Below are 17538 nucleotides of genomic sequence, written 5' to 3' on the forward strand. Positions count from 1 at the left end.
ATGTTTTCCATTCAGTGACGTAGGGAACCCTTAACATGCATGGACTCTCACATCCAGGACTCCCTCTCCTCCCCTCTCCTGTCTCACCAACACTCTGATTATCTCCCTCTGGGTTGGTCCAGCGCGCAGTGAATACTGAACTCAGCCATGAGGAAGAGCTTGAGGCAGAGTCGCTTAAGAGTAATTGGCGAGCCTTCCTTCTGAAAACATCACACCAGAACTGCACATGCAGTTATAAATTAGGACGGGAAACCCAGTGCTAATAGCGAGGTTCTCTAACTGCTCCCCAAGAAGAACGATGAGTCAACCCCTGCTCCGGTGTATCCTCTGCTGAGTGTCTACACTGACACAGATATCTGTATGTCGCCTTAATAAGGCTCTGCATGTGACGTGCATACATGACAAAATCCAATCCACCTGAAAAGGTCTCCTTTCTGACAGAAAATGCAGTCAGCATAATGTTCACAGAACTCGACTTTATTTTACCTTAAATATAGTTGCATTTTTAAAAGCTTCAATAAACTTAATGATTTTTTAAAAAAATCAAAGATACCAACACATTTTTCATGGTCCAAATATGATTCCACATATTTTCTTTAGCAAAGTCATTTGTAATAGATTTTTCATATTTATATTCTTAGCTAATCATTTGTATCTTCTCTCTATACAGATGCCATCAATTAGTCTGTCTATTGAATTCTGAAGGGGGCAGGGAAGAAAGATGTACATTAGTGGTAGTTGTTTAAAGAAAAAAAAAACAACACTGGTTTTTGGAAGTGGAAATTTTATTGTCATCAAATTCTCCCCTGCTATTGCAGATCGGGGAGCAAAGGGAGGAATTGCTGGGGCTCTCACAGGGCACAGCCTGGCCTGTCCCCAGCCTGAGCCACTTCGGGGAAGACCAGGGCCACTCAGCGACACTGATGCACCCACGGCCACCACCCTGGGACAAAGACGTGGACAGGAGAATGGCAGGAGAATGATTCTATGGTGATTTCATTTTAAGGTTTTCCGTTCATAAAAAAGTGCTGAAACAATACAGTGTTTTCCACTTAAGTGAAAAAGAAAAGGGTTTCATTATCTTCCTAGTGTTGCATGGAATATTTTGTAGATCAGATTTTCCCATAGCTCAAAATCAGCCAACAGACCCGCTCACAGAAACATTTCACAGCCTCTGCTTTTCAAAGACGCACCGGATCCCTAGAAAAACTTCTTGAAGGAGCGAAGGAGTGCCTCAGCCCAGAAACGAGCAAATGAGCACAGGACTTGAAACACAAAGGCTGAACCCGAGGTCCTCAGGTCGGCTGGCACGCTCGCAAGGTGACAGGCTGGCTGCAGAATTATACACATGTGACCTTATTATCCACTGAAAGCATGCACCAGGGGAAGAGACAGGGGTCTGGACTTCCGTGGCTTGGACAGCCAGCCAGAATAAATAAAGCGCGTTGAAGGTGGGTGGGCTGGAAATGCCACGCAGCCGCTGGTAATAAACAGCCTTGATGTTTGCCTCGGCTTCTGAGCACTGGAGCGGGTGCTGGGCGCTGCCTGCCGGGCATAGAAGGGGAGCGGGCAGGGGACCTGGGCTGCCTGGAAGCTTCCACACACGCAGAGTTAAACAGTGAGGGCTTCACAGCAATTGTTTTTTGGCCCTTAAGCAATGCTTTTTAATTAGTTTGAAATGTTAATTGTTCCTGCAACCAACTTAGAATAGAAATATATTTAAATAAATAATTTTTAGGGATTGTTGGCATTTATGATTCTTTGATATACTGTCTGAGCAGCTAGAGTTCATGTCAGGAAGAAGTAAATATCCAGGCTTGTTAAGCCCAAACACCTCTGGTTTTACACTGGAAACATTTTTGAATTAAGAAGTAAATCTCTTTTTTACATTTTAATTTATATTAATTACTTTAAACGACTATTGCCATATGTTAAAAAAATGACTATCTGATTTAGTCGGTTTCTCTCTCATAATTTCAACTCTAGCTCTGAAATCAACAGGGTTTTAATTCCGAAGGCTCATGACATATGACACCTGCCGGGGGACTGGCAGTTGTTGTGTGGTTAGTACCTTTCTCAGCACTTCAGAAACACCCAGCGTCTCCCAGGTGAACTTCACTGTGGCTTCTAGGTATCGGCAGTTACTTTTTTAAAAGAAGAAGTGGATTATATATGTTGAAATCCAGGAGCTACTAAATTAAGTAAGGTTTTATGCCTTATCACATGTTTTTGGCAAGGTAAAGCTTCTTTTCAAGTGAGGGGCACCCTTCATCTGGGACTGACAGGCTCAGGGAGGGCCCCGCACCTTCCTCCCTGGCCTGCTTCTTTGAATCACGGCTGGAGGCACAGCTATTTAGTTTTCCAGGGACCCAGAGAACTGAGGTTTTCCTCACGGCTCACCATGGGAGGGCCATTCAGAGTGCAGTCATTTTTGGACACTGTCAACAGTCTCTAGTCATTAGACATTTTCTACCACATCTTCTTCCATCAAAGATGTAAATTAAAAAAAAAAACCCATAATCAAAAGGCTGTATTTTTATTTTATAAAAAGGTGAAACATGAAAATTTCAAGACCAATCAAGACACGCTTAGATATGGCTTAAATCTAAGCTGTCAGACCTGACTGACTGTCCTTGGAGAAACACCACAAATATACATCCACCATCAATGACCATAACCTCAAATGCCACTTTTTCCATTAGAATAATCAAGGAACGCCATTCAGAAATAATATTACATCCTGCATTTTATTCAATTCCATATGACAAAAATAGGAACCTAGACTAAGACATCCATTTCAATCAGTAGATGTGTCAAGCCACAGATTTCGTCATAAAAAATATTGGATCTGGGTAACAACTCTGCACTGGTTCAGGGAGGGCCCGGCCCTGCACGGTGCTGCAATAGAAAAATAAGTGTCTCTCCACCGTGCGGAGGGACAGCCTCACCCGGACACAGGCCGGGCAGTCTCACTGCCCGCCGCGAGCTGCCTTATGTACAGCACTTTACATTTCGCTTTTCTCACGGTATATACACATCTTTCTGGGAGGACAGAACACTACATGGTACCAAATACGACCCCCCCCCAAAAAAAAATCACACCTAAAGGGACACAGATAAATAATAACAACATTCACTGCTGAAACACAGCGACACCGAGCACCTGTTTTCTGTTCCCGACACAGGCACACCCTCACCCATCCTGGGAGAAGAGAGGGTTCCCGGGGCTCACTCCATCCCACCTCTGTGGGAAACAGCGGGAGGGTTCCGTGCTCTTTTCCGACAGAAATCACTGCTAGGTCTGCTCATCTGTGAGGCTCTGAAACTCTGCTCAGTGACACGATGTGGTCTGCGCTTGCTGGGGCTCTGTTAGGAAGATTGTTCTAGAGCTCGGTCTCTGCTGAGGCGGCCAACTGCCCGCCTCCTTCCTCGAGGCTCGCCTCCCGGCGCTGCCCCCGGGCACGATGACCCGGGGGACCGTGCAGTCGGAGGAGGCCCCGCTTTCAGACTCCGGCACGCGTGCAGCACACAGAATGAGGTAGAACACACCACCTGTCCACACGGCCTGGCTCAGCCGAGCCGCTTGCACCTGCCCGGGGCCCTTCCCTGACTCGGAGCAGCTGACCATCACCAGCACAAGCCTGCACTTCGAGTGACTGGACCACAGTGCGCTTCGTTTGCATCTGAGAAGGTAATAAATAAATCAGAAACCAGAACATGTCCCGGTTGTGATGGATTATACTGCCCGACACCCGGCACCTCTCGCTTTATTGGACACAACGCCAGGCCTGCAGGCAGTCGGGATCTGGTCCGCGGGCGTGCGAGGAAGCAGCAGCGGGGACGGCGAGATCACACCCGCATGGCAGCTGCTCGGCTCCCCCCTCCCGGCTTGTGTTGGTGCCACAGCCCTAAGACGAGTCCACCAGAGTTCTGTTGGGGGTAGTCAAGCTTTTAAATGGGCTTTCTAGAAAAGTTAAATCTCTCAGTGTAAGAAATGGCAGGCCCTAGTTTACTGAGGAACGGACAAGTCCTGGTGGTTTTCCTGGTTAAGGAGCACAGATTTCTCGTATCGTTTGACCTAAGACCGTAACAGCTTTTTTTTTTTTTTTCATTTTCCTTCAATCAAAGTACTATTTATAAAATGCTTTACATCTTTTAAAATTTTCAAATTATAGACAAACCTCCCTAATACAAAATACTAAAAGTGCAGTAGTATAAATTAAGAGTTTGCAACCACATTATACAAACATTACCTTTTTATTGTACAGCTTTGATAATGTGAAATATTTACTCACAACTGCTATAACGTTGTGAATAATTCACGGTGACGTCTGTCTGTGACTTGTTCCCAATTGCTGGGCTACAGACCACACTAGAGACCACTGTCCACATAGCAGCTACAGACATTTAAATTAAAAAAAAAAAAAAAAAAAAAAGGCTTGTTACTGACAGGTGCTTGCACACGAATAGCATGCTGTTTCTTAACAGAACTTCACAATTTTGCCTGCATGGAAATCACCCACTTATTTATAGTAAAACAAATCTTGCTTTAAAAAAAAAAAATTCACATAGCCAGATGTATTCTGCAGTACAAAAGCTCCCGTTATAGTCAGGCTGCATTGTCTGTGACCCGCATCATCTGAACGTCATAAATACTACAGGGGAAGGTGCTGTGCGGGACCGGCGTCGGGCGCACTGGACCACGTCATTGAGATAAGAGTTCTAAAGACAGAGTTCAAGTTTCTAACTAATTCCAACAAGACCACTGGACAAGTTTCCCTGGCACAGGGAGGGCTCTGGAGGGATGGAACGGATGTGGTCTGAGCCCCTTCGGCTTCCAAGGCGGCTCTCGGAAGACGTCTCTTTCTGACTCAGATCTATCTCCAAGGTTGCCGAGTTCCCAAGTTCACCTCGAAAGGCGCAACCGGGCAGAGCAGGAGGCCACCTCGGGCGGCCACCCGGTGACGTCTTTCGCGCTCCGGGTGAACCGAGAAGGAGACCCACAGGGCAGGGACGTGGCTAGTTAATCCCAATCTCCTTGTTATCCTCAATGAACCGTGTGAACGGCCGGCTGCCTCCCGTGTCCGAGTTGGCTTTGTCCAGCCCTGCGATGGGCGGGCTGCTGCCTGGACGTGCCTTGTCCAGCCCGGTGGCCAGGGAGCCCAGTGGGGGGAGGGCGCTCCCGCTGAGACTCACAGGGAGCTGGGGGAGGCCTCCGTTCTGGATGACGGAGATCTCGTTGTTCTTCATGGCCAGCCCGTTGGTGATGGCAGCGGCGTACTGGTTCCAAAAGCTGGGGTCCACATTCATGGCCCGTGCGGCCAGATCCTTCTGGAACATCTCTGAGAACTTCAGGGCATCGCCACCCAGCAGGGCCATGGGGTTCTCCACTGACAGGCGGCGGCCACGCCTGGCGGGAGCATTGTTCCACATGTGGGTACCCATGTGCACCTGCGGGGACAGAGCCACACTCAGGCGTGAGTGCACCCAGCCTCCGGTTACAGGGCATCCGGGGCCAGGGGACGCCTTCCAGCTCCTTTCCATCCCCTCCTCCCCAGCCTGAGCATTCATCTGGGACAACAAACTTGTTAGGTGAGGTTTTCTGAACATCTGAGACATGAACCTGCAACACTCCTTTCGTCAAGTACAAGGCAAGCTGACCGATGAGCTGATGGACGCTCCTATCAGTTCACAGCTTGACAGCATGATTTCCCCACTAAGGTGTCAGACCCACAGGCCACCCGGAGGGTCCCAAAGCTCCCCCCATACCCAGATCATCTTCTGCTTGTAACTCCTGCCTTTCCTGTGCCTTTCTCTGGTTTTCTCCCCAACAGAGAGGGAACGTCTGGGCACCTGTGGTCAGCAAGGACCTCAGGTGGCCTTCAGGAAGTGGAAACCACGTCCACAGTGCCTACTGAAGGGGGTTGCTGAGACTCCACATGCAGCTAACCTGGGCTGGAAAGCAGCACGCTGGCCTGAATGGCTCCGTGGTGCTGGCCACACGGCCTGCCTCCAGGGAAGATGGGCTGCCTCGCTGCATCTTTGATACCAACATTATATCATTGTACCGTTTGCCCCTGGCCCTCAGGCTGGGAAGCTTCTGCCAAACGCCCACCGGGCCCTCTTGGCAATCACGTGGACAAACCCACAGATCACAGCCCTGGCCTCTGGACAGGATCAGCAGTACTTGTGTCATGTGGAAGCATTTTAAAGCCTAGCTATTTTGGTATCAGTGACCCACTGGACTCAGGGCAGCAAGTGTGCATCTCCCCAACACCCTGCAGCCACTTAGGTGGCACCAGCCTCTCAAGGGGAGGACAGACCGGCACGGAAGGCAAGCTCCTCGCTGGGCCCTGGACGTGCGTGGGAGCGCCACATGGAACACACATACCTGGGCACACATACAAGGCAGACTCGCCCATAACACTCATAGACATGGCACACGCATGCTGTTTCAGGGGTACCCCTCAGCCAGGACCACAGGAGGTGAGGGGGCTCCCGGGCGACCCTCACCTTGAGGTTGCCCTTGGTGGTGAAGGCTCTCCCGCAGATGGTGCAGCCAAACGGCTTCTCCCCAGTGTGGGTGCGCTCGTGGATCTGCAGGGCACTGGCCGAGGAGAAGGTCTTCCCACACGACTGGCAGTTGTGCTGCTTGGGGGTCCGGCGCGGTGGGGGGGCCAGCATGGGTGCGAGGCCAGGGCTCATCACCGTCGGGGGCCCGGGGGGCACCTGGACGGCAGCCGGCAGCGGCGGACCCTCAGCCAGCAGGCCGGCCTTGCTGTGCCCGTTCACTTCCGTTTTGATGGTGGTGGGCGTGGAGCCAGGGCCCAGGCTCGGGGTGCCCTGGCTGGGACCTAGAGTAAAGTTGGGGTCAAGCAACTGGGGAGGCAGCTCTCGCAACCTGTGGGTCAGTAAGTGCTGCTTTAAGTTACCCAGTGTGGAGCAGCCGCGCCCGCAGACCGCACACACGAACGGCCGCTCCTTGGTGTGGCTGCGGAGGTGGATCTCCAGGGCGCTCCTGCAAGCAAAGGGCTTGGCACACACACGACACACAGTGCTCGCACACTTACCCCGATCACGGCTCAGGAACAGCAGGCTAAAGGGGGCCTCCTCCTTGACGGCCGGCCGGCATGGGTGGGTGGCCGTCAGGTCCAGTGCCCCTCCGTTCTCGGGGCCGGGGGGCGGGCTGTCCGGCTTTTCCGTCTTCAGTGGGGTTTCCTGGGGCTCCTCCTGGGCGCCAAGGCCCGGAGACTTGGAGGGCAGGCTCTCGCTGTTACTGTTTCCGGGTGACAGGGCCTGCAAGGAGGAGGACGACTCAGACAGGGCCGGGCTGCCCGCACTCCGGCTCTCCAGGTCTCCCACGGCCGAGGACGAGTCGTTGCTCAGGCGGTCGCTCTCCCCAGACCCGTTCTCCAGGGACTTGAGGGCACTCAGCTGCGGACAGCTCATGACCGAGTCCATCATCTTCATCTGGTTCTCCAGGGCGGCGATGCTGGAGATGACAGAGGGCGGGGAGGGCGGGCAGGAGCCCGAGAAGGCCAGCAGCGGCTTGTTTGGGTCGCCGGCCGGGTCCTTCAGCTCTGCATCATCCTCCAGGGAGTTGTCATCCATGTCGTCGTCGCAGGCACTCAGGGCATCGGCGGCCTTGTCGTCGTAGGGCAGGGCGGCGTCCATGGCGTCCTGGAAGCCCTCGGGCAGCGGCGTGTTGGGGATCTGGCCCCCCATGTGCATGCGGATGTGCTGCTGAAGCACCACGGCGTTGGTGAACTTCTTCTGGCAAATGGGGCAGGAGTGCTGCACACGCAGGGGTGGCTTGGCGCGGTGCACGCCGAAGTGCGTCTTCAGGTTGCCCTTGGTGGTGAAGGCACGCCCGCAGATCTTGCACTTGAAGGGCCGCTCGCCCGTGTGCGTCCGGTAGTGCATCTTCAGGGCGCTCTGGCAGCTCAGCACGCGGTGGCAGATGACGCACTGGTTGGGGTCTGTCATCTTCTTGTCTATGTTCTCCACCAGCTGCTGCAGCTTGGAGGTTTCGGACGTTTGCATAGAGTCAAGCAGCCCTCCGAAGGGGAACTTGGCTTTAAACGGCTCGGCCCCGGCCGGGAGGACCGGGCTGCAGAGGCCTGGGGATGCGCTGCTGTCCGCCAGGGCAGACGTGGTGGAGACCTGCCCCGCTGTGGCCGGGAGGTCCCCTACCCTGGCGTTTGTGCAGGGCAGGCTCATGGGCTCGGTCTTGGGCAGGGAAGATCCACTGGGCGCCGGCTGTGGGGATCCCGCAGCCACCGGGACGCCTGCCTCAGAGCTGGTCAGGCCTGGGGACAAAGAAGGGCACTCGCTGGACGCGGGTGAGGGCCGCTGCGGGGAGCGGCTGGCAGGGGTGAGGCTGGGGGAGTCCACGTAGCTGCCGACGCCCACGCCCGGGAGGGTGGGTGGGAGCTGCAGCCCCACTGAGGTGGGCACAGTGGGCAGCGCTGGCTTGCTGTCCAGCCAGGTGGTGACCGGTTTCTCTGGCGGCAGCGACATCCCGTAGGGAATCCCAGAGCAGGTGGGCACGTTGTCCAGGTACTCGGGCACCGGGTAGGGGTTCATCTGGATGTGGGGGTACTTCTCCTTGTGCCTCTGGAAGTGCACCTTCAGGTTGCCCTTGGTGGAGAAGCGGTTCCCGCAGATGTTGCACTTGAAGGGCCGCTCGCCCGTGTGCGAGCGCAGGTGGATCTGCAGGGCACTGTCACTCCCGAACACTTTGGCGCAGAACCTGCACTTGTGCTTGAAGAAGGGGTCCTCAGTGCTGGCCTTGGGCTCGAACACCGACACGTTGGGGGGCTTGCCCTTGCGGTGCTTCATGAGGGCCGACAGGGGGTCCAGCGCGTTGGCCGTGGCCGCGATGCTGACCAGCGGGTTGGGGAAGATGACGCTGCTGGCGGAGGTCTGAGGTAGCAGTGGGCTTGGCAGGCTGGGTGTAGAGGTGAGCAGCGGCCCGGGCCCCAGGGTGGGGGGTGTGGGGGCGTTCTGTGGCCGGGAGGCGCCCCCCGAGGCGCCGGCCGCTGAGGTGGAGGCCGTGGAGGTCGCGGGGGCACCGGAGCACGCGGGGGCGCTGGGCTCCGGCGCCGAGGGGCCTCCGCTCGCGACGTGCGGGGTGCTGGCTGTGGACGCCGGCGCAGCCAGGTGCTGGGGGCCCTCGTAGGCCGCCGGTGGGGCGGCGGGTCCCTGCGCCGTGGCCGCGGGGCCGGTGCCGGTGGAGAGTGGCAGGGTGTGGTGCGCGGCCGGCCCGGGGTGCAGCGGCGGCCGGGATGGCGGCAGCGGGCGGCTCATGAGGGCCACCTGGCTGCGGATCTGCTCGATGAGCTGCAGCTGCTGCACCTGCTGCTGCTGCAGGGCCACGAGCTGCTCCAGGATCAGCGGGAGGGCCGCGGCCGCCACGCCTCCGCCCGGGCCCGCCGCGCCCGCGGCCCGCGAGGTCTGCGAGAACTGCGCTACGGCCACCTTGGTGCTCAGGAGGGTCTCCAGGGTCACGTTGGTGCTGGGCATGCCGTAGGCCGCCCCGGGGGCCGGCTCGGGGCCTGGCGGTGGAGGCGGCTGCCCCGCTTGCGCCGCGCCCGGGCCCTGGAAGCCCTTGTCTGCGGGCGCGCCCACCTCCATGGGCTCGTCCTCCCGCTCCGCCGCCCTCGCCTCCACGGCCTCCCCGCCCTCCGGGGCCGCCGCCACCGCTGCCGCCGCCTCTTCGGCGGCCTCGCTGTCCGCGCGCTCACTGGCCGAGCTGGCCGGGGACGCCTCAGGGAAGTCCTCGGAGGGCGGGGCAGGCTCATCCTCGCCCACGATCAGCACCAGGGGGTTCTTGGTGCAGGCCTCCTTGTGCGCCAGCAGGTCGGCCCACTTGAAGAACTCGGCGCAGCACTTCTCGCACACGTGCGTGTCCTCGCCTCCGCTCCGGCTCTCGTTGCCGCTGTCCGCGTCCTCGGCACCCTCCCCGGGGGCCGCTGGAAAAGCAAGACATTACATCAGCCGGGTCTCGAGAGACAGCCCGCCCTCCATCTCAAAATTTTGCACATAAGTAAAATCAATATTTTTTATTCTGTACAAATTACCCCACTTCAACATTTCTGACGTCCTGGTGTGTGTATTCTATGACTCTTTCTAGCTAGCTAATCATTTTCTTAGCACAATCCATCAAATTATGAGGCTCTATCAATTGTGGATACTGCTTCTTAATGAAATTCCATAGAAGCCATTGATTTCCAATATTTTCATACAATCTGCAGCCACCCTGTCTGTTGGGTACAAAGCCAGCCTTCGATGGGCTCATTAGGACTCCCCTACCATCCGGCTTCCTCATTTCCAGCAAAATCAGAGATGCCTTTGCCAGTTCGCTTAACATTGCTAAACTAATCTGTAACCTTTCAAACTCACGTCAGCACCTGACAGGGGAGCCGGCTGCAGCCTCTCTCCTGGGCTCCGACCACGGAGATTTATTATCTTTATGCCGCGCGGAGACATTACAGATTTAATGTAATTCTACAGAACCTTTCAAATCAATGGGCATTTATTTCATGGAGGAAATTTCAGCTAAATACTTTCATTTGTAAATATAACAAAGAATATATAAGCACTTCTTACATCTCTGCTCAGAAAAACAATCTCCCCGACTTGCAGTTCGATCCACACATCAATCCTGTATCTTTTTAGTGGGTGCACTTGCCTCCAGATACAGTACGTTTCTACATTTCAGGATTCACCAAACGAATACCATCAATATAGTCTGTGCCTAAAATTAATCATGTTTAATACAATTAATTGCCTCTGTCAGATGCAATATTTCTTGGCAAAATGAACCAAAATTATATGTTACTGTTACTAGCCAATCATGTCCCACAGATTGTTAACAAACTAGAAATTATATATTTAAAGTTCATTTATGTTGACATGTTTAACATGAGAATGTTGTAGTCAGACACACTTTTTGTACCTATTTTCATCTATTCACATAGAAAGACTTAGCAAATTATATGCTTGTGCCATGGTGGAAACCCTCTAATTGGTTACACATGTTTAATTACTGTTGTAGGCAGCGACTTGCCGACTCCCGTTACCCTCTTGTGCCGAATAACAACCCTGTATAATGAATGATTCTCATTCACACCTGATCAAATAAATAGCTATACAGGAAGGAGAAACCAACATCCGAGGACATGCCCAGCTCCTATTTTCAGGGGGCTGGGGTGACAGGCAGCCCTCAACGGGGTGCTCAGGCTCCCTGTGCCGGCCTGGGTAAAACTGCCTTGCAACTGCTTTTTGTCAACTTGCGGATGGAGTGACAGCAACAAATCACCTGGACAGAGACAAGTGACAGCTTCAAGCCGGCCCTTTGTTGTCGTGCGCAGTGGAGTGTGAGCGCCACGCACCCTCAGGTCCACATCCCCGAAAACCACTGACTGTTGAAACATCAACAAATGGATTTGCTGAGAAGCCTCCATGTTTTCTCGTTTAGGGTTTTAGGGAAGGAAGGATTCGGCACTGATCTCAGTTGAGAAATCTGACTTGTAAAAAATATCCAGTGAAAACATTTAGTCCCTCCGCTAGAGGAGAAAATAAAACTATAATTCGAGGCTGGTCGGCTGCTCCCCGCGAGGCTGCTGTTTCCAGGTAATTTATACGTGCCTTTAAAAAATTATTAGTGGTGCTCAATTAGCATTTTCTTAACTGGCTCAACCATTTGATAGGGGAAAAAGTTAGAGCTGCAGCCCATAAAGACCTGCTAGACTTTTAAACTAAATTCAGTGCTGAAGCTCAGACTGCAAGGAGTCTCCTTACTGCACAGAGGCAGGAGCGGAATCGGTGTCTGTAATGAGGTCGAGTGTAGCTGGAAGCAAAGACATGGCTGATTTATACTGCAGATAGCAGCGTTAACAAAATAAATACTTGGAGTACTTAACTTTGCTCTATGTATGCAAAATCTGATCTGAAACTCGCAAGGGTTATGGAACAGGGCAGGGAAAAAGCCTCAACTCTTCAGGTAAATAATTTCTTAATGATAAGAAAACACGGGCTATCTCACATTTTAGTTCACCTATTTTAAAAAGGCAAAGAATCTCTACAATTTGTTTATAACAGTGGGTTGTTCTCCTGCAGACCCACATATTAAAAAAAGCACTAGTGGACATTTTAAAAAGTTCATCTGCATTAAGCAATCAAGTTGGAATCAGTGTTATACTGTATCATAAATAGTGTAATTATCAGAACACAAAATATTCTAAAAGTTAATTTTAACACTTTAAAGCTATGATATAAAAGGCCAGCCATAGTCTTCATAGAGTTTTAATTTTAATACTTTTTAAAAAGAAAACTACAAAAAAAGAGAAAAATACAGAGAAATTAAATACTGCTAATTTTTTGAAAAATTATTTTTACATCTTTATTCCCCAGAGAAGAAAAAAATGTATAACTTACATGGTATACAAAAGCATTCACATGGTATATACGTTTACAGTTTTACACAATTAAACACGGTGTATATTTTGTCCAAAGAATATTTTTCATTTTCTTTTCCAAAAAATTATGATTGAAGTACAGTTGATTTACAATGTTGCATTAGTTTCAGGTGTACAGCAAGGTGATTATTTTGTATATACACATATTTATGTTTTATTTCTGTATTCTTTTTCCGATTCTTTTCCATTATAGATTACTAAAGAATAACAGTTGAATATAGTTCCCTGTGCTATATAAGAATATATTTTTTAATATGGAGTATGTATTGGGGACAATTCACAGAGAAAATGCTTGGAAACTGGCTGACTGCTGGATCGCTTTAAGTGCGACGATTGCCAGAAGAATTTACGTTAACTTACATCTTTACCAATGAGCATTGCCCAGATTTTCTTTGTAACAAATTATGGCATGTGAAATAAGGAAACAGGATTTTATTTTACACTGTACTTTTCCCTAAGGTTTTAAGAAACCCAAATAAATCTCTATTTACTTTAAAGATACATTTTTACATTTCCATTGGCTTTTTTCATGTGTTAAGTATGTGGGGTTCACCTGCAAAGTCAAGAAAGCTGGGAAGGTAATTTCCTCCTGTCCCCACTGCAGGTGGGCAAAATTATAACTGTGTCTCAACTGTAGAAACCGTGCACAGAATAATAATATTTAAGCACTATCTACCAAATAATAAGCCATTTTGTTTAAAGGAAATTGATAATTAAAACTAAACACAATGAAGATATTCTTGCCAAAGTAAAATAAACTTGCATGGTATGCCTCTAAAATTGAAGAAGGAAAGCAAAATTGAAGAGAGGAAATAGGGTGAAAATGGCATTCTGAACATTAGGGCCTGTTAGTTCATTATGTTAATGAACCTAACTAAACAGTTGTTGGATTTTACAAGCAAAGTTTCGTAATAAATTTGCCTTTTAACTAAAACATATTTAAAAAACTACAATCAGTGAAGAAAAGAAATTCCTCCATACAATTCATATTTCGTATTGAGGGCAAATAATTTAGCACCACCACCTATAGTTTTTCTTACTGGGGTCTGCATGAAATACGGTAACATGATCACTTCAATTGTTAATTTCTACTTGTTTCACTATCAAATCTGAGTGGGATTAGCATTCCATGAAAGTTATAGAGAAGCACAAATTTCACAAGACAGTCTTGAATGCAATGAATACAAATGAAAAGACTCTAATATGTCACGTGTGGAACAGAAATTTTGGGTGCATATTTTAAGAACGTTTTAAAGAACAACAAGCACTTCAACTGAATTGGTTGGGAGAGAAGAACCAAAGCGAGCCTGTTTCACTGGGGACAGAGCTCTTTAGAAGCAGCAAGACTGCACTTGAGTCCAGAGGGAAAGCAGCGACCTTATGTCGTGTTCGGGGTGAGACGCAAAATAAGTTGTTATAACTTGCTTCTCGTTACAGTGGCTACGCGCATCGTGTTACAGCGTAGACATGCTAATCTGGAAGTACTTATCTTTAAAAAAAGTGCTTTCTATAACAAGAAAACCCTTATAGGAAAGATCTGACAGCAGCTCCAAATTTTACCATATGACGTCTCAAGTCCTTTAATCCTGCCATTGTTTTAAGCCGCTATTGTGTCGGATTCAACTATCTTTTAATTAAACTTACACTGGACACTGGCTTTTGCATTCTACAAGTAGAAGTTATTACATCCGTTTGCTGATATGGCTTTAGAAGTTTTGTTTCACGGGAAAGCCATGCCCATCAGCCACTGTAGCCACAGGACAAGTTTGAGAAATGTATTTCCATGCAATAGGAAATTCTTTCTTCCTAAAAGGGACAATTGAAAAACAAGCATTGTTAACATTATCATTAATGTCAAAATAATTTATTGTTTGCATATTGGCAGATCAACGACTTAAGAGACTTAACTGCACATAGTCAGGGGCTTAGACTGTGCAAGGGTTAGAACTAGTGGAGAAAAATGCCAACCAGTGCACCCAGGAACAGAACTTAGGCAGGAATCTTCCCTTCTTGGTTAACACGAGTATTTGGTCGAGGTTACTTTCTGAAAGTGCCACACAGCTTTGCTGGACTGACTGAGTGTCAACGAGAAGAAGGAGCTGTTGTGAAAATAACTTTATTTTGCTAACATGAAGGATGCATTGGCCATGGCTGCCAGCCCGGCGATGGGGTCTGTTCTCCTGGACGCAGTCAGGAGGAGGGACACGCAGGAGGCTGAAGCTATTTCAATTGGAGAGGAAATGTGCAATTAGTTTACAGCTAGCCCCACACTTACTATTTATACATGAGATTTTCAGGGCTTCTAACGCTCACCATTCAAGCACTCCTGAGCACATGTGCCACAGGAGGGGCAAAAGGCTTCCCTTGCCTTTCAGAGAGAGGCCTTCGACCTAGGGAGGGCCTCAACGGCAGTATTAAAAGTACATATTTTCCCCCTTCTCACTAATAAAAACACAGAGGATGTTTAAAAAAATGTCCCCTTTATAACTCTCTGGGTGTGAAAGGACCTCCCCTTGCACCATCTCTCTCTCAGCTCTGATTCCCGGTCTGCTATACAATATACAAGGATCAGGTTATACAGGGATCAGGTCTTCACTGCCTGCAAAAGCTAAGGTGGTCTTCCAAGTAGAGATGACCTGGCAGAGTGCTTACATGCCCGATGATCTTTTTAAGCTACAAGTAAAAAGCATCACTGTAATATTGATGAGAATATTTGCCACATGACGCTTTCCCCAAAAAATTCTAAGTGGAGTTCTCAGTAAGGCGTTTTTATTCTCTGCGTCCTGAGGGCAGTACCTTGTAAATAAGTAACCACTTACATAGAGCAGTAAACAGGTGTTTGATAATTTTGTTGATCAAGCTCAAACTTTCACCTTGATTCTGCTACACTTTTTAATTCCTTTTAACAAGAGGAGAAGCAAAAGTTGTCCCTTATGGGAAAATGGATGTTAACCTCTTCACTTTAATTAGTAACTGGGAAACGACACGTGGGTCTCGAGGAAAGGAAACTGTACTTTTCTCCTGTGCCTTTTCCCTCCCTTAAAAATCTAAGAAGCATTTTTCAAGTTTTCCCAAATTGTTAGGAGACACTATTTTCTTGCAAATTAATTCTTTTTAACTCCTTATGATAGCTTTGAATCCCATAAAGAAAGATGAATTATCACATACTGAGCCCAAGCTGTGAAACAGGAGGAGACAAATAGAGACCCCTACTGTGTTTAACAATGTAGAAGAAATTCCAGACGCGATAGAAAAATTTTGTCCTTTCCCTAGACCTCCAAGCGTGTGCGCTCGGAGCCGGACAGCGGAGGGCGCTCGCGCCTCGCCCAAGCCGCGCTGACCCGCAGGCCGGCTTCCGCCGACTCAGTGGCCCACGCCTCAAATGTGTTAAGGACGGACCACCTGTGGCACAGGCACCAAACGCCTTCTGTCTAAAAGGTTTGCGGGTTCTCCTCTGCGGGGTGAAGCACCGGGGAGGGAGAACACTGTTTCCTTTATGGACGCACGCAGCTGGAAAGCAGCCACAGCGTTCACTTGTCTTAACTATCTGCCCGACGCTGTATCAAATAATAAGATGTTTGTTGCACTTCAAGGTTGCACAATCGTTCTTTCATTCAGATGTTATGCTGTAATCACCCTTCCGATGAATGCACGGATATCACTATCTGTGCCTCACGAGCAACGCACAAACCTGAAATTCGGCGGCCAATGCAGACCATTTCGATCAAAACTAGGGGAGGGGAAAAGCACGGTTTGTGCTGGGTCACTTTTTTGGCCCAGATAAACCCACACATGAAACTAAACGTGCTACTCCACCATGCATCTATGCAGACAATTGCCTAGGTCCTCCTCGAACTCCTCACTTTTCATATCCACCGGCACAACATAAAGAAATAAGCCAAGCCTCTCGGATGTACAAACACCTGGCCTGAAGAGCCCCACGGCTGCGCGCACTGCGCCGTGTCCAGGAAGAAGGTGCCCATCCGTCGACTGTAACCGTCGACTCCTGCACTCGGGCTCAGGTTATTAAATCATTTCCAGGATTTGCCATCACCTCAGCACACTGTTCCATTTCTACAGGGGAAGTTTACACATGAGCAAAAAAAAAAATCCTCCAGGAAAAGCTCTGCCTGGGGTCTGAAGCCAGCGTCTGCCTGCGCTGAGCCTACAGTCAACGATCAAACGGCGGTCTGGAGAGGGCACTCAGCAAAGAGGACCAGGAATGCCGAAGAATTAAGACCAAGAGCCACGGCACCTGCAGGGTTAATTAAACAGTTCAAGATGTAACAGCCGCACAAAAGAAAACGGGTCTCTCTCCCTCTTGGAGAACTATAAACACTTGTGCTGAACTAGCCGGGCATCTGATAAGCCCAGCAGCACAGGGCAAACCTGTGGGTCCCCAGTCCACTCTCAGAGCCAGTGTTAACACTTAACAGAACACTGGTGAGTCCTGTTGCCAAGGTCAACAGCGCAGATGCACTAATTGTATTATGAGCTTGACATCTAGTGGCCACCCCTGGCAGGGCAAAGCAGGCAAAGGTTAAACCAGCAGGTCTGTTGCAGCAGTGCTCTGAGCCACCCACCTTTGGTACAGCAGTAGGAAGCTGCCAGTCCCCTGCAAGCCCACCTTCTCACAGATTCCAGGCCACCAGGCAGGACCCTGTGCGGCCCCAAGGCTTCCCGGAACACGGAGGGGGAGGGGTCCCGGATAGTCAGCAGGACTAATCCGAGATGCCTGGAAAAGACAGGCCCATGGAGGGGCGCCGGGATGCCACCCCAGAGCCTCAGGTCTCCCTGGACCCGAGCTCTTGCCTTTAATTAACAGACAGGCCAACCCTGATCTCTCACATAAACAGAGCCCGTTACATTATTTTATTATTTCAATTAATATTTCACACTTGCTGTGATACGACTTGCCTTACTCGTCAGCTTGGAAATCACACGGTTAACTGCTTTCGAGATCACAGAAGTGTTCAAATTAGAGAGAAAAACCTAAGGATAGGGCTTAAGTTTATGTCAAGTAATAGTGAAAAACTGAAAAAAATCTAAGGACAGG

At 49.9% G+C, this 17538-nt stretch overlaps 1 protein-coding gene and 1 long non-coding RNA gene across 2 annotated transcripts; one reads left to right on the forward strand and one right to left on the reverse strand.

The window, feature by feature from the left end:
• Positions 1-2521: 2521 nt before the first annotated feature.
• On the reverse strand, positions 2522-9987 carry SALL3 (spalt like transcription factor 3; the record flags this gene model as incomplete). Its single annotated transcript, XM_055559774.1, has 3 exons — positions 2522-5451; positions 6514-6854; positions 7071-9987. Coding segments are annotated over 3 exons (3690 nt in total), but the record flags the coding sequence as incomplete, so codon positions are not given.
• A 998-nt stretch (positions 9988-10985) lies between these two features.
• On the forward strand, positions 10986-17262 carry LOC129635898 (uncharacterized). Its single transcript, XR_008706523.1, has 3 exons — positions 10986-11637; positions 15756-15920; positions 16563-17262. It is a non-coding gene; the product is annotated as an uncharacterized LOC129635898 (long non-coding RNA).
• The last annotated feature ends 276 nt before the right edge of the window (positions 17263-17538 follow it).

The sequence above is a fragment of the Bubalus kerabau genome, chromosome 21, assembly GCF_029407905.1.
Source record: "Bubalus kerabau isolate K-KA32 ecotype Philippines breed swamp buffalo chromosome 21, PCC_UOA_SB_1v2, whole genome shotgun sequence".
Lineage (NCBI taxonomy): Eukaryota > Metazoa > Chordata > Mammalia > Artiodactyla > Bovidae > Bubalus > Bubalus kerabau.